At 39.8% G+C, this 23,622-nt stretch overlaps 1 protein-coding gene and 1 non-coding gene across 3 annotated transcripts in view; one reads left to right on the top strand and one right to left on the bottom strand.

Annotated features, from left to right (window-relative positions):
• Positions 1–232: 232 nt before the first annotated feature.
• Positions 233–9,228, bottom strand: obi1 (ORC ubiquitin ligase 1). Its single transcript, XM_015953420.3, has 6 exons — positions 9,036–9,228; positions 8,718–8,853; positions 3,112–3,203; positions 2,743–2,964; positions 2,420–2,508; positions 233–1,889 (listed from the first exon to the last, which is right to left on the bottom strand). Exons 1-6 carry the CDS (start codon positions 9,105–9,107, stop codon positions 578–580), a joined length of 1,923 nt encoding a protein of 640 aa, XP_015808906.1. The 5' UTR covers positions 9,108–9,228; the 3' UTR covers positions 233–577.
• LOC107381648 (uncharacterized) overlaps positions 1,019–23,622 on the top strand; it is a 59,426-nt gene continuing 36,822 nt past the window's right edge. The window contains exons 1-3 of one of the 2 annotated variants that reach the window (XR_011521503.1): positions 1,019–1,150; positions 19,876–20,132; positions 21,792–21,916. This is a non-coding gene — a transcript (uncharacterized protein). Of the gene's footprint in view, positions 1,151–19,858; positions 20,133–21,791; positions 21,917–23,622 lie in introns of both variants that reach the window. The other variant, XR_011521504.1, reaches the window with a different exon arrangement.

Consider the following 23,622-nt stretch of genomic DNA (forward strand, 5'->3'; position numbering starts at 1 on the left):
GAGACAGAAAATTTATAGGAAAGAGGGAAATCAATGGATCGTGGGAAAGGCGGAATGAGAAAGGAAGAAGGAGAGGGTAGTGGCAAAGGTCATGCAAAAGCCAGGCTGACCTAGTGAGCTTCAGCTGCTTTTTAAAGGAGACCACTGAGTCCACTGATCTCAGGCTCAGGAGCTCCAGAGTCTGGGGGGCCACAGCAGTGGCCTCCAGGGGGCGTCAGGGAGGTTGCATTGCTTTATTTCTTTATTTCTTAACAAAATTTTCCATGTGTTAATTCATTATAATACAGCACATGATAGTCATAATCCAGCAGTAATCTTCAGTGTCCTAATTGCTAAATAAAAGGAAATTACAGACAAGCAGGCAGGTAAAAAAGAGCGAGAGGCCCGACGGTGAATGAGCTGAGATGTTGCAAGTGCATTTTAAAAGCTATTTAACTGTTTTCCTAGCTTGTTCCATATAACACTACAGAAGACACGTGACAATGGGTTACACCCTATAACATCACTGTTATTCGTTTATTTCCCAACAACATATAGCTAGAATCTAATCTAAGATCACGGGGGTTGTATGAAACCTTCACATGAGCTTGGACAGTTTGGTGGGACTGCTGGAGTTAAAGGGGCTGTGAGACTTCCTCTTTACTGGCTGGCTGCTGTTCAGAGCGTGTCTGTCTCTTGTGTTTACAGGCTTACTACCAGTGCAGCCAGAGGAAGAGGAAGTTACGTGATCCTGATCTTGGAGTTGGGCCTCTGGACTGAGGGAGCCAGAGGGGACAGCCTCGACCTGATCCAGATGATCAAACAGCAAATCAAAAGACAGCTCATCAGTTTGAGAGGGCTCTCTGTGCTCAGTGGAACCAAACCTACAAGGACCACCCTCAACAGAAAAATTATCCTCAGATCCACTTGGAGCCTCTTTGGAAATCAAAGTGTCGTCCATGTTGCTACCCAGATCCTGTTGTACGTCCTCACCTTGGACTGCAGGTTTACCACCAGAGCCGGACGAGGAATCTGGGCAGATTTGAGATTCTGGGGTGAGGGTGCCATTCAAGTCTCCTGGAGGAGAGGAAGTCAAGGAGAGCTGTGATCCTCTGCTACTGGAACTTTCTCCATCGAGCATCATGGAGTCCAGCTCTGATATTTTGTCCAGGTAAGCTGCATCCATGGAGGCCTCACTAGATGTCTGGAAGCTGTTAGGGTCTTCCCTTATAGCATTAGCAGATGTAGATTCCTTCACTGAGTTGTCTTCACTTGGACCTGGATGCCAGGAGCCCCAGAAGATAGACTTTGAGGGGTCCATGTCACTCAAGCCTTTGGGAGATTTCTCAACGCTGCTGAATTTGTTCCCCAAGGCTGAAGCTGTCTGTGATGGACTTGGATTTTCCTCAAAGTTAAGCTTTCTCAGATGAGGCACAGGTTTAAATGCAACTTTCTTCCCGCGGAGGCCTGGACTTCTCAGGGTCAGGGATCGGAAAGCAGAAGATGGAGTGGTGGGAAGGAAATCAGAGGAGGTGCTTTCCAAGTCCTCCTTCTTCTGCTCTCCATTTGGACTCTTGTCTTCCACAGATGGCTGGAACACCAAACTGGGATTTCTAGAAAATGTTCGAAACTCGACCTCTGGGTTGCTGCAGATGGACATCCTCTCATTGTCACTCAAACTTCTCATCATCATGTTGAATTTCTGCTCGTGTTTGAGAACATCTGCCCCACTGTTGCTGCTTGCAAATGTATCCTGGACTTCAAGATGCTTCTTCTCAGATTTCCTGACTTGAGCTTCCAGCTCATCGATGTACTGGTCGCTGCGCTCCAGAGCTCGTTTGAGGTGTTCCACATCACGCTCATGCTGTTGAATCTTTGATTCCAGCGCTGCCACTGTGTATCGACCAAACCTGAGGACAGAGCATTTTATTTTGAAATCACAACACAAAGGTCAAATGGCGTGTCATGTAGTCACAACACGTTTAGTTTAAATATCTTATGGGAGCTAGAAATCAAAAACAAGCCATCAGTTTCACCAAAATGCAAAAATCTTAAGACAGGAAGTTACAAGCAGGTGTAATTTTTATTAATTATTAGCAGTGTTACTTCTTGAGGCTGATCCAGTGGAGTGTTGCTCATTATTTGACTGACAGATAACCGTATCGGTTTACGTTATATTTAATCTTAAAAATATCAAAACTAAATAGAAAATTCTATAAAATAAAAATGTTTTAACTATTCTGATGATTGAAGTACCAAAGATGCTGCCAATGCACAAATCACTGTCTTGCTCTTCTTAGGATTAAGCTGTTGCAGATAAATGGAAACGATAGAGAATTATGTGTGGAAAAGAGAAAACTGCAAGGCAAAAAGCCCAAAAAAAGGCTTCAAGATCAAAAAATGAGGCGAACCTTTGATGGCATTTCACAAAAATACTTACTTCTGAGGAGACCTGCTGGCCACCTCGGTCTTGAGCCTCGTGTTCTCGTGTATGAGGTTAACATTTTGAGATCGTAAGGACTTGTTGGCCTACAAAATAAAACACACAGACTCATTAGAAACTAGATTATTTTACGAATTGATTTTTAAAACCACTAAAAATGTCCTAGAAAAGAATGGAATAGTAAGTTATTTTTATGTGTGTTTTTTTTCTTCTGCACACAAAATATTTGGGTGATCATCCATTCAGATTGACCAAGTGGATCCAAACCAAAGACAGGTCATGTTGAGCGTTCTCTGTAGAACACACTCCAGCGTGTGTACCTCTCTGAGCTTGTCCATGTCCTGCTTTATTTTATCACAGACATCTGTAGCCGTTTGCAGTTTGCTCTTCCATTCCTCCATAACAAATGGAGAAACCTTTTTGTCATCTGGTTGGGCTGAATTCACGCTGCAGGGATGCAACGCAGTCTTCAGCTGCTCTTCCAGATGTAGATTTTTTGTTTTTAACTCCTCGTTTTCTCTCATAAGCCCGTCGATCTCCTCCTGTCACAAGAAGTTTGCAAAATTACCTTCTAACCACCAAAATAACAGCTTGTTGAATAAAAATGCATACTGTGTTTAGCTAACAAGGCAAAAACAAAGACATTTAGCTGAATTCTGAACTAAAATAGAGCAAAAAAACTTGACAACCTCATACTCCCGTAAAAGCAGCTCTCCCCTGGTTTTCCTGAGACAATTCCTCATGGAAGGACTATCCAAGTAATCACTCTCATTTGTCCCTCCTGCAGCAGAAGTACACAAATAGTAAAACATTAACAAACAAAAACACATTGGTAATATTTCCAGCTTTCCACCCCAGATATGAACAATATTAGCAGGATTTTTATATTTTAAATTGCTGCCCTTTCAAATCAAGTCTGGTGTTAACTGAGATATCAAAGAATTGTGCTAAAAACATTCAACTTATAAAGTTTCTGTTCCTGCCTAAAGCTTCCCAAGACTTCAGAGAAGCATTTTCCCTCCTCTGATCTCACCCACCCTTTATGAATGTAGTTGATACCTGAAACACCCATGGCAGACATGGCTAAATTTTCAGTAAGTCATCTTAGAGCTATTTATATCTACACTACACACTGGACCATTATCGATCGATTGAAAAAGTAATAGATCTTAAAACAGAGAAGCTTGTGACCCTAGAAAATCACTAAAGAAATATGACTTGTTTTAAACATTTGGCAAGAGGAAACCTGCTTGATTTCGAAAGATCAACAGAACACAAATCAGGTTTGCAAAGTTGCATCTGAATAAACCACAAGCACTGGAAAGCTATGACCTTTACCAAAGCTGAGATGTTCGGTCACAAAGTGGAGCATGGGGTTGATCATTTGAACTTGTTTTTCTTAACCATGAAAATGAAGTTGACCGTGAGCTCTAGATCAGTGGTTCCCAAAAGTATTTAGCCGCGCACCCCCTTCTATGTCCCGACCATGTCAACGCACCCCCCAGCCCCCACATCAGGGCATGGCTATACATACATATATATATATATATATATATATATATACATACATATATATATATATATATATACATACATATATATATATATATATATATATATATATATACACATATATATATATATATATGTGTGTATATACTTATAGCTCATAGTCTATGACCCAAGGGCTATAGACCTTGGTTTAACTCATTTAAGTCTAACCAGTACAGACCCAAATACCAATATCTTGCAAATACTGACAGCAAGAATTATACAGTGGCATTCATAACAAATAAATGCAAATACATTTATGTTCACAAAATGTTGCATAACATTTATTGAGTCGTTTCAATGTGCTGTAGGAGAGTGCACTAGCACCGTGTCCTCAGAGAGATTAGTTATTATTTATCAGTGTGAGGAACTTATTTCTACCTAATTTATAAACTATTTATTTACAAGTCCATCAGTTAATGTAATAACTGTCCCAACCACAGCTGCACCCCCCAACCCCCAACCCGGTCTCACAGCAATCCGGGGCAAGCTGCACGTGTGTTTAGCACGCCGCACGCGCACATTTAGCCGTTTTTAGTGGCTCAGGAGCCCGCAGGTGCGGTGTGTGTGTCACTCACTCTGGTTACTCCAACAGGGAGCCGGCTCTGAGAGCTGTCTTTAGCGACTGACACATCACTACATCATTCCCTTTCCTAATGTCCTGAAGAACGGTCCGGACGTGCAGGCGGAGTGTTAAGCTAACCTGCAGGAAATGTCGACGACAGTTAGGGCTGCTCAATTAATCAAATTTTAATCACGATTACGATCCGAGTTTTGAACGATTATAAAAACAAAACAAGCCGATTATTTACTCCTCCCGCTTGCGCTGCCCTGAGTTGCAAATGAAGCGCTCCTCCACAGGGTTGCCAACTTAGCAACTTTGACACTATTTCTAGCAGCTTTTCAGACCCCCTTCGTGGCTTTTTAACTTAAAAGTATCTAGCGAACACCTCAGAAACATTTCTGGTAACCCTTAGCTACTTTCTGGATAACTGTCGTCGACATTTCCTGCAGGTTAGCTAAACACTCCGCCTGTGCTCCGGACCGTTCTTCAGGACATTAGGAAAGGGAATGATGTAGTGATGTGTCTGTCACTAAAGAAACAGCTCTCAGAGCCGGCTCCTTGTTGGATTAACCAGAGTGAGACACACACACCGCACCTGCGGACTCCTGAGCCACTAAAAACGGCTAAATGTGCGCGTGCGGTGTGCTAAACACACGTGCAGCTTGCCCCGATTGCCGAGACCGGGTTGGGGGGTGCAGCTGTGGTTGGGACAATTATTACATTAACTGATGGACCTGTAAATACACAGTTTATAAATAAGGTAGAAATAAGTTCCTCACGCTGATAAACAGTAACTAATCTCTCTGAGGACACGGTGCTAGTGCACTCTCCTACAACACCTTGACACGACTCAATAAATGTTATGCAACATTTTGTGAACATCAATTTATTTGCATTTATTTGTTATAAATGCCACTGTATAATTCTTGCTGTCAGTATTTTCAAGATATTGGTATTTGGGTCTGTACTGGTTAGACTTAAATGAGTTAAACCAAGGTCTATAGCCCTTGGGTCATAGACTATGAGCTACAAGTATATTGGTCTTTTTATACTGGGAATCAGGAGTTATTTTAGTGATCATCTTGTTTCTTATTTTTGTCAAGATTGTGCCCTGAGCAATTTTATGACTGAATAAAAACAAATAAAATCAACATAAATTGAAAAATCGTCCTAAATAATCGTGATCTCAATTTCAGTCACCATAATTGTGATTATTATTTTTGCCATAATCGAGCAGCCCTAACGACAGTTATCCAGAAAGTAGCTAAGGGTTACCAGAGACGTTTCTGAGGTGTTCGCCAGGTACTTTTAAGTTAAAAAGTCAAGAAGGGGGTCTGAAAAGCTGCTAGAAATAGCGTCAATGTCACTAAGTTGGCAACACTGTGGGAGGAGCGCTTCATTTGCAACTCAGGGCAGCGCAAGCGGGAGGAGCAAATAATCGGCTTGTTTTGTTTTTATAATCGTTCAAAACTCAGATCGTAATCGTGATTAAAATTCGATTAATTCAGCAGCCCTAGTTACATCCACAATGTTGTGTGTGTGAGGTTTACAATGTCAGAACACCTGCATGAGACAGCGTGTTAATTACAATCTGCCAGAATGACTCACCACCTTCAGATTCCTCCAACACCGTTAAAAAATCAAATACGGAACATATCGGCGTGCGCAGGCCAGAGTGCTGAAGCTCGGCGCATTGTTATTATGAAGCTAGGGCACATGCGGAGGACACACACACACACGCGCACGCACAAAATATACTTGTTTTCAATTACATTTATTGGGCCCACTTACTTTTTCTTAGGACCACCCACAAATGAGTTTCTGGCTACGCTAATGGTGACATCTGACAGACTTCTCTGAGCTCCGCAGCCATTACACTTTTCACCTCGTGCACCCCCTAGCGGCAGCTCGCGCATCCCCAGGGGTGTGCGCACCACACTTTGGGAATCCCTGCTCTAGATGAACCAAAGCATTCAATGCAAGGCCAACTACTTGATTACAGCTTGGCTAAAATCTAGTCATGTAACAGAGAAACAATCCACATCACAGCTGGACATCCATTACAGAATGTCTGAAAAAGAAAAGTATAAAAATGGTCAAAGTCTGCAGCTTGCTGAAACACCACCAGTGTTGGGAACGTTACTTTAAAAAAGTAATTAGTTATAGTTACTGATTACTTTGTCAAAAAAGTAACTCAGTTACTAACTGAGTTACAAGATTATAAAAGTAACTAATTACAAAGAAAAATAACTACTTAGTTACTTTTTTTCATTAAAGCATGCAAGAATTACTACAATAGTGAAATATAAATGACTAATGACTGGAACATAATAAAATGTATGTTTAAATGTTTTTTTATAAACCTGAATAATTAAAATAAATAAGCACTTAACAGGAGGAACTACTAACAGGAGCATTACACTTATCTAGACTATTAAAAGGTCACTGTGTGATATTCAACAAGACGCCAATCAGCTAAAATTTAAAATTGCAAATAGAAACACCTGTAAAGGTTCCTAAGCCTTTAAATGGTCTCTCAGTCTAGTTAAATTACAGAAATGAATGCAATTTTGCACAGTATTATCATTTTTCCAGCTTCACATAATTGTGTGTTTTAGTAGCATTTCTGTTGCTGCTAATCTAGTAATGGTTAAATAAATAAATAAAATCCTTTAAAATGACACTAGAAGAGGCACAAGCCTGATGGAGGACTTACATTTACTAACTTGGGTCAGACCCAACCACAGAAGAGCTGAAGCTGGGTGGTAAACACACACAGGTAGTTCTAATAACACCTGAGCTCCATGACGTCTGAGACTGATGCATCAGTGCTACAGCGGGACTAAAGACATGATCAGAAACAGGCTACAGCTGGATGATCTAGAAAGGTAGAAGATCAGGACGTCTGAGCGGTGAACAGGTGAGCGGACCTTCGAGACGTCCCGCTGTCACGCTAAGAAGAGCACGGCTGCAGACGAATCTGCAGGTCTGCAGCCGTAGATATTCATCACGTCTTCCTCGTTCTTCACTGGCCGTGATGCGCTTGGATGAAAATGTCTACCTCTTTAGCTCCTGATCAGCTGATGACAGCTTCAACACACCGCGCTGCTTAACGCACGCTTGTCTTTATCAGTAACAGAAACAATCGTTTTGTTAAAAGAAGACGGTAATTAATTAGTTTGCTTGTTACAGAAAGAAATATTGTTTAATTAACGTGGTTATTTTAAACAGCGTTATTCCCATCACTGCTCAGTTGTGCATGCAGTGACAGAGACAGTGAGAACACTGAGGGTCTCCGCCCACCCGGCCAATCATCATCGTGTTTGTAAGTGCGTTACCGACACCTCTCTCTCCCTGGCTGCAGCTGAAGTGTGGCGGTCAGAAAGCCTCACACTGTTGCTCAACGTTCGACAAGCACATAGTAACGCACAACCTTCCGTCCCCAGTAACGGTAACGGCGTTGCAACAGCGGGAAAAGTAATTAGATTATTCCGTTACCTAAAAAACAACGTCGTTATATTTAAACGGCGTTACTCCCAACACTGAACACCACACAGGAATATTCAGAATTTTGCACACTGAAGACTTTAATGTCTAGTATTGACTACTAAACAAAATTATTGGTCTATGTTTTCTATGACACTGCGTGATCAAGTCACACTAAAATGATTTATTTAACTCCCTGATGCTGAAGCAATCAGACAAAAGTTGTTCTGTTTACATTTTTCAGAGCCAATTGTGCTTTAATTTACTGCCATTCAAACATGCTAAAACACAGGTGAATACATTCAACACAACAATGGCACATGTGTGAAATATTGATCTAAAAAGTTCCTATGTTTTTTAAATAATAAAGTAACAAATAACTAAAATTACCATCATACATAAAGAGAACACACACATTAAGTAAAACTTGTTAGTTTCAATGATAAACTAAAGTGATTCACAACTATTGCTGGATATGTATCGGAGGAGAAAATGGCAGTATTAACTAACTCGACAACTGGCTCGTTTTTGTCTGGTTCTGTCAAAGCTGCGACAGGAGAGCCTGATAACCGAAACCACAAAGAACCGACATCAGTATGATTTGAATTAGCCTTCATAACACAACAAACATCATGTTTTATTACGTTTGCCTCCATAATTCTATTATTCTGATGAGTGCAGCCAGGAACTCACCGATGATCTCTCTGCACGGGCTCTCTGCTGAGATGGGTACCCTGCAGGTGGGACACTGGCTGGCATTCTTTAACCACATCTCCATGCAGGATGAGCAGAACACGTGGTGGTTGCCACAAATGACCGGCTGTCTCACCTGCAGAGGCAAACCACGAGTGAATAACCCGTTTACCAACCCCAGCACAGTCAAGCACAACTTGACTCATCGAATCCATAACAGTTGACCAATTAAACCGGTTAGCTAGCTAGCAGCGCTCAGCTGTTTATCCGGTAAAAACACAAAGATTTGCGGTAAAATTAAAACAACATAATTTTTACCTTTCCGAGGCATATCTGACAAGAAATCGGTAGAGTTAGCGAAAGAGTGGAATTCTGAAAGTTAACAGCCATTGTTCTTGTGAAAACACGGAAAGGGGGAGACCATTGCCTACAAACAAATAAAAACCAGAGATAAACCGCTGTTCCGCGCGCTGAGTCACGTGAGTACGGAAAGCTCAAAAGGACAAAAGTCTCCAGATACCCAAACAACAAATGGCTCGTATTTTATCGTTTGCGTGACAAAAATGACAATTAGGCAAATTGTAAACAAAATACGGACTTGCAAAATATATATATATATATATATATATATATATATATATATATATATATATATATATATATATATATATATATCCACCTCACACCCGCATAAAAATATTTGGAAATTGACAAGGAAACTGAATTTCCCACATTTCTTTTATTGGGAATTTACCATGTTTTTCCTTCCATTTACTAATTTTACAAATACTGATTTCCAATAAAGTTGATATCTGTATGCGACAGGTATGTAGATTTAAATAAGGAAGAAAAAGTAAACACCTTGTTAGATTACGAGCTTGCATTACAACATCAAAGTTACATCATATTTTCTAAAGGACATTTTATTATAACTGATATAGGCTATAAAGGAATTAGAAAACATATTTTTTTTCCATTTCGGTCATTTCTTTAGCAAGTTACATTGGTCTTCCTATAATTTAAAGTGTACTGATAATTATGTAAATTCATGGCCTCATTATACTGGAGATGTTTTTTCTTCAAATTATGAGTTTGTTTGTTTTACTCTACTTGTAGCATTAACAATTTCCTTTGATAAAGATGTTGGTAGGATGTCTTTTTATCTAAAGCCAAACTACTGCATATTTGACCTCACATGCTACCCTAACTCCTGAAATGCATAAAAAAGTTTTTTTTGTTTGCTTGTTTGTTTTGAGTTTATTTTTGCATTTTATGCTATTTTTATATCCTTTTTCAAAACTACCATTGTAAAAATGTCAGATTGTGGGTTTTTCTAAAACTGCTAAAATTACCATGAAATAATCACGTACAGTCATGCTAAAATTAACAGTATAGTTTGCTTATCATAACACATCACATTGCGAGTCCTTTGTCAAAAGTTTATTTAAACAAATAAGTGAAGGCAAATATGTTGTTTGCATAACATAACATGTTCTTTATGGAGCTGCCTTTTGAAAATATCTACAAAACAATCTTTTAGCAAAAATTCAACCAGACTTACTGAGTTTATCATTGAAAAAACAAGATGGCATTGGGGCATATCTATAGTTACAACAAGAAAATGGATTTTCTTTAGTTTTTCCATTCTTTTACAAGGTTCTGGGGAAAGTAGTGTGTTTGCAATTGACTGAGATTTTAAGCAGTAAGTAAGTAAATTTTATTTATGTAGAACTCATCACTGACATATACTCACAAAGTGCTTCACATAGATAAAAACAAAATAAACATAAAGTTATTAAATCATAATGACCTTAAAACAGAAATAGATTCAAATCATAAAGTCATGCAATTATAAAAGACCATAAAACAAATGAAAGGCAGGCTTTAAAAAATGCATATCACAGAGTCTGCACTACTCAGGGTCTTAATACCCTTTTGGCTACTGACTCTGGAGCTTTTGTAATACTTTTACTGTTGGATTTGTCTGCTGCATTTGACACTGTGGACCACAGTCTCCTGATTTCGCAATTGCAACATTTTTTGGGGGCTTGAAGTGTAGATCTGGCTGAGAGGCCATTTAGTGTCCCTTTAGGAGGCCTAGCATAATCTCATTCCCCTTTCTTATGCAGGGTTCCTCGGGGATCGGTTCTTGGATCTTTGTTTTCCTTTTATTTGCTGCCTCTGGGTTCTGTTTTTAGGAAATATTGGTGATCTTTCCATTTGCATGCAGATGACACTCAGGTTTACATTCCCATTAAACCCAGCTATACCTCGTTCCTTATATCCTCTTCTAAACGGAATTGATGAAGTTAAAATTTGGATGTTGGACAATTTTCTTCACTTTAATAATGATAAGACTACGGTTATGCTTTTTAGTCCTGTGTGCCCAGTGAGCTGTGTTCAACAGACCTTGGTCCACTGGCTCCTATTCTTCAAACCTTTAACAAACAATCTGGGAGTTATGCTCAACAGTGACTTAGTTCTGGACAAGCAAACCAATGCTGTGAAGAAAACTAGCTTTTGCCAAGTTTAAGCATGTTCTCTCAAAACATGATTTTGAGACCATGGTTCACACGTTCATTGCGTCACACCTTGACTATTGTAACTCACTGTACCTTGGTGTTCCTCAGTCTCACCTCTCCCGGCTTTAAATGGTGCAGAATACAGCAGCACACCTGTTGATGGGTTTGAGGAAGAGGGATCACATCTCCATAATTTTGGCTTTGCTGCACTGGCTGCCTGTTGATTTCAGGGTTCGTATAAAGTATAAAGTGGAATGCCTTTCTAATCCAGATAAGAACGGCTTCCTCATTGTCAGGTTTTAAATCGTGTGTAAAATCTCAACTGTTTTCTGTCGCTTTTAATTCAGTGAGACTGTATTTAGTTTAATTGATGTTTATGTTATGCTTTTATTTAATAATTTCGAGCCTTTTATTATAACATTGTAGTGCATTACTGTTGTTTTACTGTATTTTTTTAGTTTTGTTAAGCACTTTGGTCAGCTTTTATGCTGTTGCAAAGTGCTATAGAAGAAAAGTTGACTTGAATAGTTTAGCCTCTTTAATGTTTTCTTGAAAAGCAACAAAATTCAGTTAAATCATAATCATTCCACTCTTTTATATTACTTAGATTGCATTTGGACATTACAATTCTTCCAATATAAGAGTTTCAGGATGGTATTACTTTGCAAGTCTTGTTTCAGGTAAACATTATATGATTTATGACCGACAAAACAGCATGGTCTAAGATTAGCATACATCCTAGTGAAAATATTTCAGATTTCATTTCTACCACAGTCCAAACCCGAAAGGCCATTACTTATATCTAAAGCTGCATGTCCTGTGCTTCATCGTATCTAAAACCAGGACATCTTCTCAGGATGTAATTGGATTAGAATTGACTGAGTGCAAACTAACCTTGTACACTGATCCCAGATTAAAAACATCATCAGTACTTGTTTGATTGTTTTCAGTGGCCTATTGAATGCACCAAGCCACCACTTGTTCTCACTCATTTTTCATACCTGAAGTGGTTTTATCAGATGATGCTCAGATGAATGTATGTGACAAACATGTTTAGGTTAAATAAATGACAGACCTAAATGCATCCATTTACATGGCATTAGTCTGTGTCACTAACTCTGTATTATGAAAAAGAATCAGCAGAAAAAAACAATAAAGTAGATATTCAAGTATTTTTAGAAACCGTCACTGAGAGTTAAAAACATATTTTTGTGTGCATTAATTCGGGGAAACCTTCATCTGAATATTGCAAATTAATTCAAACAGGGTCAGAAACACCAGATCCTTTCAGAAATACCTTTCTGTGTGCTGCAGTAGAAAATGATTAATTTTTTCAGAGGAAACTAGTTCTAAAATAAACAATATCAGGCTGAAGTGTAGGAAATGCCTTTTGGACCACTGAGATTGTATTGTTTTGCGAGTGGCCAGTCATTAATTGGAGACAGTCAATTAATCACTGCTGGTACAGACGGCTTTGTCTATTGATCTTGTTCCAGCACTTATTTTTCATCCCTAAATGACACCGATTGCCAGATTTGACCAGCATGTGTAATGGACAGTGAAGAACCAATGACCCAAGTGTCAGTCTTGTCACTGGTTGGGATCTCAATCCCCTCCCCCAACTTCAAATAGCATCTTTACCATTTAGCTTGGAAAGGTTTAGATTGCCCTTAGAGCACAGCAGCGAAACAGTGCGCACTTGTGCTCAGATGACCTTTTCTGTTTAAGGCCTAATCTCTGACAAATGCTTGCTTTAATTAGCTTGATACCCCCTGCCAAGACCACCCATCTCTCTCTCTCTCTCTCTCTCTCTCTCTCTCTCTCTCTCTCTCTCTCTCTCTCTCTCTCTCTCTCTCTCTCTCTCTCTCTCTCTCTCTCACACACACACACACACACACACACACACACACACACACACACGCACGCACGCACACACACACACATCCACATTTACCCTCCACCTTAGTCAATGTCTAACGCTATTTCTTCCTTTGAAGCTTAATGTTTGTGACACCTGATCAGTGCTTACACAAAACTATCTAACAGTTGGGTTAGTAAAGTTAGGACAAGACCAGTATCGGTTTAAAACCAGCATTAAAGGGGACATATTATGATTTTATTTTAGTAATAATAGCTCTATGGTTGGTACAAAACATGTTTATGAAGTTCTTTGAACAAAAACCCTTTCTCATAAAAATTATTTCAGCAGTTTTGATCTTGACTGTTTTAGTACCTTCCACAATAAGCCATTTAAAAGTGGTGCGGTTCAATGAAAAAAAAATATTTTTTTAAATTATCATTTCTGATTATAATCGGTCACTTTGAATTTTTCATGCAGGCTGAAAATGAAAATATTCTTCTACACTTATTCCCTGCATTAACCTCTTATACAAAATAGACGGTGAAACTCTATGATTAGAAAGGCCTGACAGATCTACGTCACACTGCCCCATAACATTTATGGACTCACCCATCTTGACTCGTGATGGGGAAGGCTGTTGTTAGTTTAGCGTCCAGGAAACAGCAGCAAACATCTTGACTACTAGAAACTAAGCGCAAATTCCCCACACAGCAGAACTCATTCAGGCGTGTGTTATTTGTGGATAAAACATCAACGTTGCAGCGCAAACAGACATTGGTAGAGTCGCGCTGCTGTAAGCCAATCACAGGCAAGATGTGCAAATATCAGGAAGTCCAAATCCTAAACTCTGAGGCCGAATCGTAATACTCGCACTGCGCCCTGCCCAACTTCAGCAAAGTGCACTTGGAGAAAGTGTGCTGTAGGGTTCAAGTGCGTAGTACACAAGTGTGCATATAATTGCCGAAATGAGACAGGGAGCATTGCATCATCGATTGCAACGCATGCCAGGATGCTGGTCGCTGTGAAACTTTTTTCAAAAACCTTTATTAAAAACTTTCAAACAAACAACAAAGGAATTATTTGAAATAAATGTAACTTCATTGCTGCTTTGTCTAAAACATTCAGAGCATCAACTAATTGTCATAAAATTAACTAATTTCATTAGAAAATACATATTTTCAGAATAGGAACTTGAGCCTTTCTTCCTGCAGCAATGACTTGTGGGTAATACCCTTGCCCGAGGTCCGCATCTCTGCAAACTTGGGTGAAGTGCAGATCAAGGGTGCAATGGGGGCATGGTCAACTTCTGCACTTGAGAATCGGGACACCCTACGCACTCGCACCCCCGGCCGGGAAAGCACAAGTGAAGGGTGCAAGTGTGCAAGTGCGAGTATTGAGATTGGGCCTGAAGCTACTTTCTCATCCCGCTGACTTTTACTTCCTGAAACAGGTGCTTCTAATTTTCTTTCCCCCTGAGTAGGACTTACAAGGCACTAATTTCTACTAGAGACCACTGCAAATGTATTGAATAAACAAGTAACTCACCTTTAAGAAAACAAGCCAGAGTAGGCTCAGAGTAGAGCCGCTGCTCATCCAGTAGCTTAGATTTGCATGAAAAGTAAAAAAAAAATACCTATTAAGACAGATGAAAACAGAAATGAAAATAAAGACTGGGTTTAACTGCATAATAAAACAACAAAAAGTCTTATGTGTAAAGGACATTTGACCCTATCATTTATAAATGTATCATATTTTTCTTTTACTTATTCCTAGATCAGGACTTTTCCTAAGAATCTACTGTGTCAAATTCTGTGTTTCTGCTTTCTGCTGGAAGATGTACAGGAACATCTTAAAAAATGCTGAATAATGTGAATAAGTTCAAATGTTTATCATAAAGTGAAAACCATATATTATATGGATTCATCAGACATACGGTGAATATTTCAAGCATTTATTTCTCTAATTTTATAGCTTATGGCTTACAGATAATAAAATCCCAAAAATGCATTGTGTGGGAAAATGAGTTTATGAAAACATAAATATTGGAAAATCATGTTGTTATACTCTAAACCAGGGGTGCCCAATCCTAGTCCTGGAGGGCCAGTAACCAGCAGGTTTTGTGATTTCTCTGCTCTAACACACTTGATTCAGAGGTTGAATCACCTGTGCAGCAGTTCATCAGGCTCTACAGAAGCCTGTTAATCACCTGCTGATTGAATTCTGGTGTGTGGAAGAAGGGTTAAAACTAAAACCTGCTGGATATCGGCCCTCCAGGACCAGGATTGGGCACCCCTGCTCTAGGGGCGACGGTGGCACAGGAGTTCAGTGCTCGCCCCGTAATCGGAAGGTTGCAGGTTTGAGCCCCGCTCAGTCTGTCGCTGTCGTTGTGTCCTTGGGCAAGACACTTAACCCACGTTTCCCCTTTTTTTATTTATTTTTATCATTGTGTCATTGCTTGTTTATAAAACATTATATTATAGGTTGGGATGCCCAATATTATCAGTCTACCATTAATACTGGCATTAAAATATAATATTGGAAAACATCATTATGATGATCCAACTTTTACATATCACACATGTATTATACACTCAACTCTTCAGCTATTTCTCTCTCTCAAAATGTCAAAACATGACAGATCTGAGGTAAAATTTTAGTTTATTTGGGACAACTTGTGAAGTACAAATTTACCCTGTGTAGTGAACGTGCGTTGTCCTCACAGCACGTACCGATGTGTAGCTAGCAAGCTAACAAATGACTAAAACAAAAACAAGAATTTTCACCCAAGGCTTGTTTTTCTTATCTGAAGATTTCATAAATGTTTTATCGCCATAACTGCAATGTGTATCACGCTTAGAGAAAATGAGATTCAGCTGCTGTTGGAGAAGAAATAAAATATGGCAATTTTATTATTACTAACTTAAATTTAAGCAGTTATCATTTTTATCAGTTATCATTATCATATCATCACAAAAATGTTTAAACTTGAATTATTCATGATAGGAGATATGTGATAATAGTAATCAAAAATGTTTTAGTTTTTCTTTTTTCAAGAGGGGGGACACAGCCTGTATCAGTATTGGTTTACATCGGTATTTCGAATATTGGTATGTTGATATATCGGATAGTGGTATATCGGTAAAGAAGCCAATATCGAGCATTACTAATCATAGGTAATAATAAGATAGTAATATCGACATTAGCCAATAAAATGTTTCATTTTAAAAGATTCTAAATTTTGGGTCATTGTTGTGTCAAGCTTTAGATATGTGGGACACATTGTTTTAAAATAACAAGCAACAATAACCTGCATGGCTCAACTATTGATCATAGCCGCTGTTAAAGTCAATAAGTGTGTGCAACCCCATGTGTTTGTGTGCCATTTAAAGAGAATAGCAGAAAGAATGTGCTTCCGGCATAAACTGGAAATCAGATGGAATTGTTTACTTTACAATACATGTTTAATGGGAAAAATGTAACATTTACAGAGGTATTTTTTGCAGGTATTTTTCTGAAGTTTGGACTTGAAAAAAGAAGATTTTGGCAAAGGCTGCTGATCTCATTACAAAATGGGTCCAATTTAATTCTTATAGGTGCTTGCCTCACTGCAGCAGATCTTACATTTTTCCCTCTGCAGTAGCAAACACAAGTAAAAGAGATGCATAGCCACAAATCCCTGTTTTATTGGAAAAGAGCCTAATTATTAGGATGTAAGTCAAGCTGTGGCTTGAGGGCCGTCTCCTTGATGCAGGCCTGCTTTATATTTATCCCTTCCTCTGCAGCTACAGCAGCCATGCCACCATCACTACCAGCAGAGTGTGGTGCTTTTATTACATCGCCCACAGGCAGGTTCAGCCCTGTCACATTCACACACACACACACACACACACACACACACACACACACACACACACACACACACACACACACACACACACACACACACACACTCACACACACACACACACAAAGCCTCCAGGACCAGCAGCCAGTTGAGTCCCCTCCACAGCAGTTAGTAGAGTTACCCCACGTCCCCATGCAGCCACACAAGGACCCTTGGGACAGCAGAGGGAGGGAGCGGGTATTATGGTAATACTAGAGTCTGCTGCTCCCTACCCCTCTCCTACAGCACAGCTGGGAAGGGCCATCATTACAAGTATTGTAGCAATCTGTTTAAGAGAGACACATTGGAGGGCCTGGGTGACAGACAGCAGATGAGTGCTGCATACATAGATCACATAAAAAATGATTAAATTGTGTGTGAAGGGACCAGGAACAAAATGCAAAACTTGTTATGAACACCTTATATCAAGTCTACAGTCAAAATGACCTGCTGTAAATCTCAATTTTCCCCTTTTTACTTTTTTATTTTATTAAAGGTTTCTTGTGTTGAGCCGGTCATATCTCAAGACGAGGGGCCTGTGGCACATAAGAAATAAATAGGACATAAAGTACTTGAATCTCTAATGTCTCATATAGTTTTACAAATCTATATTGTAGTGTGTCACTGGCTGGAAATCCATTAGGAAAAAAAGAGAAATTGCATATAGCCTTAAAATTGTGAAATTCTTTTGTGATCACATTTTCCCCAAACTATGCTAAGAAAACTCTTTTTAAGGTAATTTGTTACAAATTAATACCAAGGGACTTTGTGGTCACCTATAAAAGCTTCAATGGGGACTGAAACCTAAACAAAATGTTTAAAAATTAAATAAATAAACTGTATTTTTTTTTACCAGTAGATTCTGACCAGAAGAAGATGTCCAGTGTTTATTTTGGACAAAAGAATCAGTCATTCACTTCCGTTAGGCAGAGGCGTGGGGGGCCTAAGCCACGCCCTTCTCATTTTGTTCCAGGAAGAACGAAAAAATGAATGCAAGTCAGTGGGGCTTATAACACTATTTTACAATCCTGTTTGATTTCTGTCCGTCAATTTTTAGAGACACATTTTGATGCCAAGAGCGCGCTAATTTTTGAATGGGGGCGAATGTTATTTTAGGTTTTGTGTGAAAATACGTCCATCATCACATTGAAGCCATTGAACCAGACACATAGAAAAGATGAGGAAAAGTGGCTGTAAGTTCAGCAAACTTCGAAACCTTCCTTCAGGAGGAAAGAACCACCATAATGGTGGCTATTTGGTAAGTAGCAGCTATGCTAGGGGAGATGAGACGTCTGAATTGTAGTCATGCTTTATAAGCTGATAAATCTCAAAGGACGTTTCTGGCGTTGTCGAAAAACATATTAAATCTCATTTAATTCAAAGTACAACATATGTCTGATTTAGGGCGTAAGGCAAAGCGGATTAGAACATAGCTCTTTTAGCCCCACTTGCACAATTATTTTTTGTTCTTCCAGGGACCCATGAGCCAACAGGAAAGGAAGGAGACTCTATTAGCGGTTCAAGGGGCGGGGCAACAGAGGCATTGGCTCCTGCTGAAATCGGATTGTCCCCTGAAGAACCCCTGTCCTGTCACTCATGTTCGTATGATGATCAGATCATGGGTGGATGCATTTCCAGGTCCAAACACTAGTGGTGTTAATGAACCAAATAAGAATTCATTCTTTTTTGGGGGGGTTATACACAAATATACTTTATTATTTGTGACTTCAAAAAAAATTAATTCAAATTCTGAAATTTCTCAAATTTTGTTCATTTTTGTAATTTGTCCATGTGTGTAAACAATGCATAATAAATTGTATTAACGTTTTTCCACATGAACTGGGTGGTGAAATGTTTCTACCTTTTCTTTAAGGACCGAAACTTGGCCCCCTGATGGCCCTATAGAGGAAAATTCTAGATCTGCCACCTTGTTCTCTTTCTCTCTCTCATTCTATTTTCAGCTCTGTTTTAAATAGACTGTTCAATTGATAGAGCACCAACCCAAAGCCTGCACAGAGGTGAAGGGTTATTGAATATTCTGAGAAAGATCTATTAAAAATGCATATTATCTCATTATTCTTGCTGCCAAATAACTGGAAACTATATTTGCCACAAGCCAGAAAATACCTCTGCTCCTTTTCCTCTCTTGACCTGGCACAGGGCTCGAGGAGGGGGGCGAAGGGCAAGTAGGAGCATGTCAGTGTTTTGAGATTTTTTTTTTTATCTGCTGCAGAACACTAATGTTTCTGAAAGCTGATCTCTCATTGGATCTGAAGGGCCAGCCTCTACACTCCCTATTTAAAGGCGAGGATTAAAGAAGAGGCTGTCTAAAAGAGGAAGTGGTGAACATCAGAAAAACACACAACTGTTTTGTGCCTCTCTTTTTTTGTGAAAACCACTTAGTGGACTGATGAAATAATGTCCAACAGAGACATTTGTCAGCACTCTTCCTCCCCCATCTCCCCACCTCTCTCTCTCTCTCTCTCTCTCTCACACACACACACACACACACACACACACACACACACACACACACACACACACACACACACACCAGGAGGCCTTATTAATTATTTGTACCCACTTGACTTCATATTGTGCTTCCAGTGGCTTGGTCAAAGATTATAATTACCACTTCCCTGTTTGTATCATTTTCCATCTCCTGTGCTTTTAGTGCAGTATTACTTCTCTCACCCCCCACTCCCTCTCCTCCTCCCTCTCTGCCGTATACACAAGACCAAAAGTGCAGGCACATCATTTATTGATAAGACAAAAAGAATGTAATGAAATTATCAATGTTCTTGAATTAATTATGAACATGATTAAGAAAGCTAAAATCTCAGGAGCCAGTCTCTCATTACCCATTCACTCTTAGGGATTGCTTTCATTCAGGCAAGGAGAGGCGAAAAAGCCTTCCAGCAGAGCCCAGTCCAGCTCAGCTCCTCTCCCCGAGTGCCTGTCCCCTCCGACTCTGCTGCTGGGTCGCTTGGCCGGTCCTTTCGGCAGACCGGATACCAGCCAGCCGTGGCCGTGATGCTGCCAGCCTTGTGGCCTCTGATGTTGGCGTGGAAACGAGAGGATGCACTCAACCTTCCTGTTCTGATCAAGCTTTGGGGTCTTGACCCTCCTTAAAAAAGGACACAATGAAGGTAAGTGAGACTTAAACTCTTAAACTCTACAGATTTTAGAAGATATTTCACTTTGTGTTGCTTTTCTGACTGTTTGTTGCTACAAAAAGCACTCTGAGAGTCTTTATTTTAGTCTGCTGCTTTCCTTAGTTTGTAGAAAGATGTTCAGCAACACTGCTAATAGTCCTGTTGTCTGCAGAAAAATCACAGGAAAAACATATAAAATGTATGTACAACAGTAATAGATTTAATTGATGTTTAAGTTATTGAATCAATTTAGCTTTCTACAATATTTAGAATACATTTGTTTTATTTACTGCAGGTCATTACAGCAATATTTTATTCTTTATTCTATACAATTAAAACCTTTTAATTAAGTTTGAACTATTTTGAGAAAAAACAAACTTTACAATTTAGATGGCAATTTTACATAAAGTAAATTGTTAAAGGTGTGTTATTTCTTTGTTACTGATTTGACTTGATGAAACCAAAAACTAACTGTTAGGTTTTTTTAAATAACGATGTTTAGTTTTATTTTTACGTGATAAAATTGCTGCTCGTTGCACTGACCTCAGTAACTATGGATTGTTATTCAGCATGAGTGATGCTCTGCAGAGCAGCAGTGTGTCTCGGCTTCAGTCTAACTTTCTTTCTCTCAGTCACATGGGAAAGTGTGCTGGACAAAGTATCAGCAGCTTCAAACGAAAATCCCAAACTTCCTGTCTCTTTCCTCTTCACACCATCTCTCTCGATAGCTCCCTTGCTCTCTCCTTCTCAAACACAAGCGTGCATGCAAACACACACGAGCAGAGGCAGGAATCTAAAGTTGTGTCATCTCAACCCCAAAACAAACGGACTGTACTCTCACACCATCAGGACACACTGCAGCATATCCACACCAGCTTTAAAAATCACTTTATTTGTAATTAAATGAGTCGCTTTGTTTAAAATCTTCTGTGAAATTCCAAGCAGATTCCTGTTACAGATTATTTTTAAAATACAGTTTTCTGTTTTTAAAAGAGATTTCCAAATTCCTGCTACAGCATCCGGAGAAGAAAGATGCACAATAGAGAAAGTGAGAGAAATCTCAGGGGTTGATGGCAACCATCCTGTCCAAGAGATTGATCCAAGTATTGGATCGCACATAAAGCTGCAGTTACTGGATATTACCCCGCTGCTATCGGCCTGCAGTGATGGCCTCGATAAGAAGTGCTTACCAAAGAGGATGCTCCTCCAGGGCAGATATGGTTTCCCAGCCCTCTGGGAACAACAACCACATGCCTGCTGCTTGCTCAGGAACTTTCTGACCTCATCGAGTAAATCCAGGAGCCTTATCAAGTTACTGGCCTACTGAACTGCTAAAAAAATGTTTATTCCTCTTCAGATTTTAAGCTGCAAAGGGGCACGGCAGCAATTAACCAGCACCTGTGTTGCACAGATAAGGGCCTTGATCGTTTGAGTCACGTTTTATGGCCGATGGAGTGGAGTTATCGCAGATTCGCGTCAGAGCAGAATGCACTTGCAGAGATTTTTGTTGAGTTAGAATGCAGATATTGCGTTTAGAGAAAGTTTCCTCTAAACTTCGTTTATATTTGCTGCTTTCAGCTCCTTCAACATCAGCATTACAGTGAAGCTGTCCTTAAACCAGCCACTCTGCTTTCCCTGCTGTACTTTCTGCAGATCTGTGCCAGGTCGGGCAGATCTACCCACAAGCATCTGCTGCATGTCTCTCTGTAGTACCACCCTGGAAGCACCTGGCTCGTGCCACACAGCAGCAACCAGAGCCCAGATGGCTGCTAAGCAGGGTAATTATTTCAGCACAAAACTCTGATGTCCCACACTGACACAGAGGGGCCACTTTGGCACTCGTGCTTTTCTGTGTCTGGTTCTGCCGTGGAGGATCTCTGCCATGGAACTATAAAGATGTCAAGTGGGTAATCGTGGTCATGGACAGGCCCCGCAACAGTACTTGGTATCCAGATGTAAACGTGACCTCCTTCAGAGAAGCAGGGCGAGGTGGCTCTTTGTTTTTGCCCTCACTGATGCAGATGCTGTTCTAAAAGTTCCAGATTTGACAGAAGTTACTGGTTTTTGTTATCAGCATTCTGCTTTTTTCATAAAAGCTCAGACAGCTTTTAGCTTTTATGGCCGTGTAAGCACACGTTGCACAAGAAGCACATTTATTTTTGCAGTCAAACATTTTCTCTTTTGTGCATTTGCCACCACCTGACCGTAAAGTAAATCTGTGCTGTTGAAGAAAGTGTAACTCACATTTATTCCTCATTCACTGATTGTTTTGTGCACACTGTGTCCTCTTGCAGCTATAAAGAGAGGCTTGGTGCCTCTAGGTAAAACTCCCAAAAAAGTTTATTTTTGTCCCTCTTCTAAGAAAAGTCATCGTAAACTTGTCACGTTATCTGGAATTCAACTCGTTTAGCTTTCTCTTTTCTTTGTGTTTGTTTTTGGCACTCGGGCAGTTTCCAAACTCAGCCGACTGGAATGATCTCTAAACCAGTTCAGGGTGTGTTTATTCAAGGCTTTAACTGAATTACACCCAACAGGCTTGTAACCTTACAGAATCAGCATCTCCCTCTGACATTAGATGATGCCGTTTCTCTTCACATCCGTTGTGAGGTGGTGATGAAGTGTGGCCATTAGGCCCCATCTTCTGAACTCACAGCCACATCAGAGGAAGAATTGCTTGTATTTGATAAAGATGGCACTAAGAAGGAGATGCAGCTCAGAGCGATAACCTAATGACTCCTGCATTAAAGGCTCCTCCACTGGGAGAAGACCGTGTCGTGATCTATTGGTTCTTATTAGAGAAACATTGTTGGCTGTAGATGATGTGGGTTGTATTTTTGTAGCTTTCGTGCACATATGAAGGATACATGGATGTTCAAGCTTGCTCATTTATAGTATCACAACTGCCTGCTCTGAAATCTTAATTAAGCACACATTAGGTCTTTATTTACAACATAAATAAACATAATTTTCATCTTATTTTGAGCTTCAAGCACATCCTCTGGGATGAAATAAAACTAAATTCTTATGTATCGATACTTGTGTGACATTAACCTTCACTGGTTGTCGGGCGGGTGAGGGCATTTATAAACTACGCTCACCTCACCCTCTTCACATTTACATAAACCAGAACTAAGTATTTTTTAGACTAGAGCCCAGAAACAAATTAGCTGAAATAAAGCAATAAAGAATCTAATTTGTCCCAGTACAGTTCTATCTCATCCGTCCGCCCTCCTCCTCCTCGTTCCCTCTCCCTGATGTGTATCCCATCTGCTTTGGGGACCTCTCCCCAGCATGCAGGAGCAGGATAAGCACACCATTTCCCTGTCAATACTTTGCTATTAGCCTCTACAGATCCATATATCACTGAGCTGTAGGCCATGAATGGTGTAGGGTGGTCTTGTTATCTGAATGGCCAAGGCTGAGGGTCTCCTGTCTGCCCTGCACTTTGATTTATCCAACCAGTAGGTTAATGAGAAATAGAGGC

This window comes from Nothobranchius furzeri, chromosome 9 (genome assembly GCF_043380555.1).
Source record: "Nothobranchius furzeri strain GRZ-AD chromosome 9, NfurGRZ-RIMD1, whole genome shotgun sequence".
Lineage (NCBI taxonomy): Eukaryota > Metazoa > Chordata > Actinopteri > Cyprinodontiformes > Nothobranchiidae > Nothobranchius > Nothobranchius furzeri.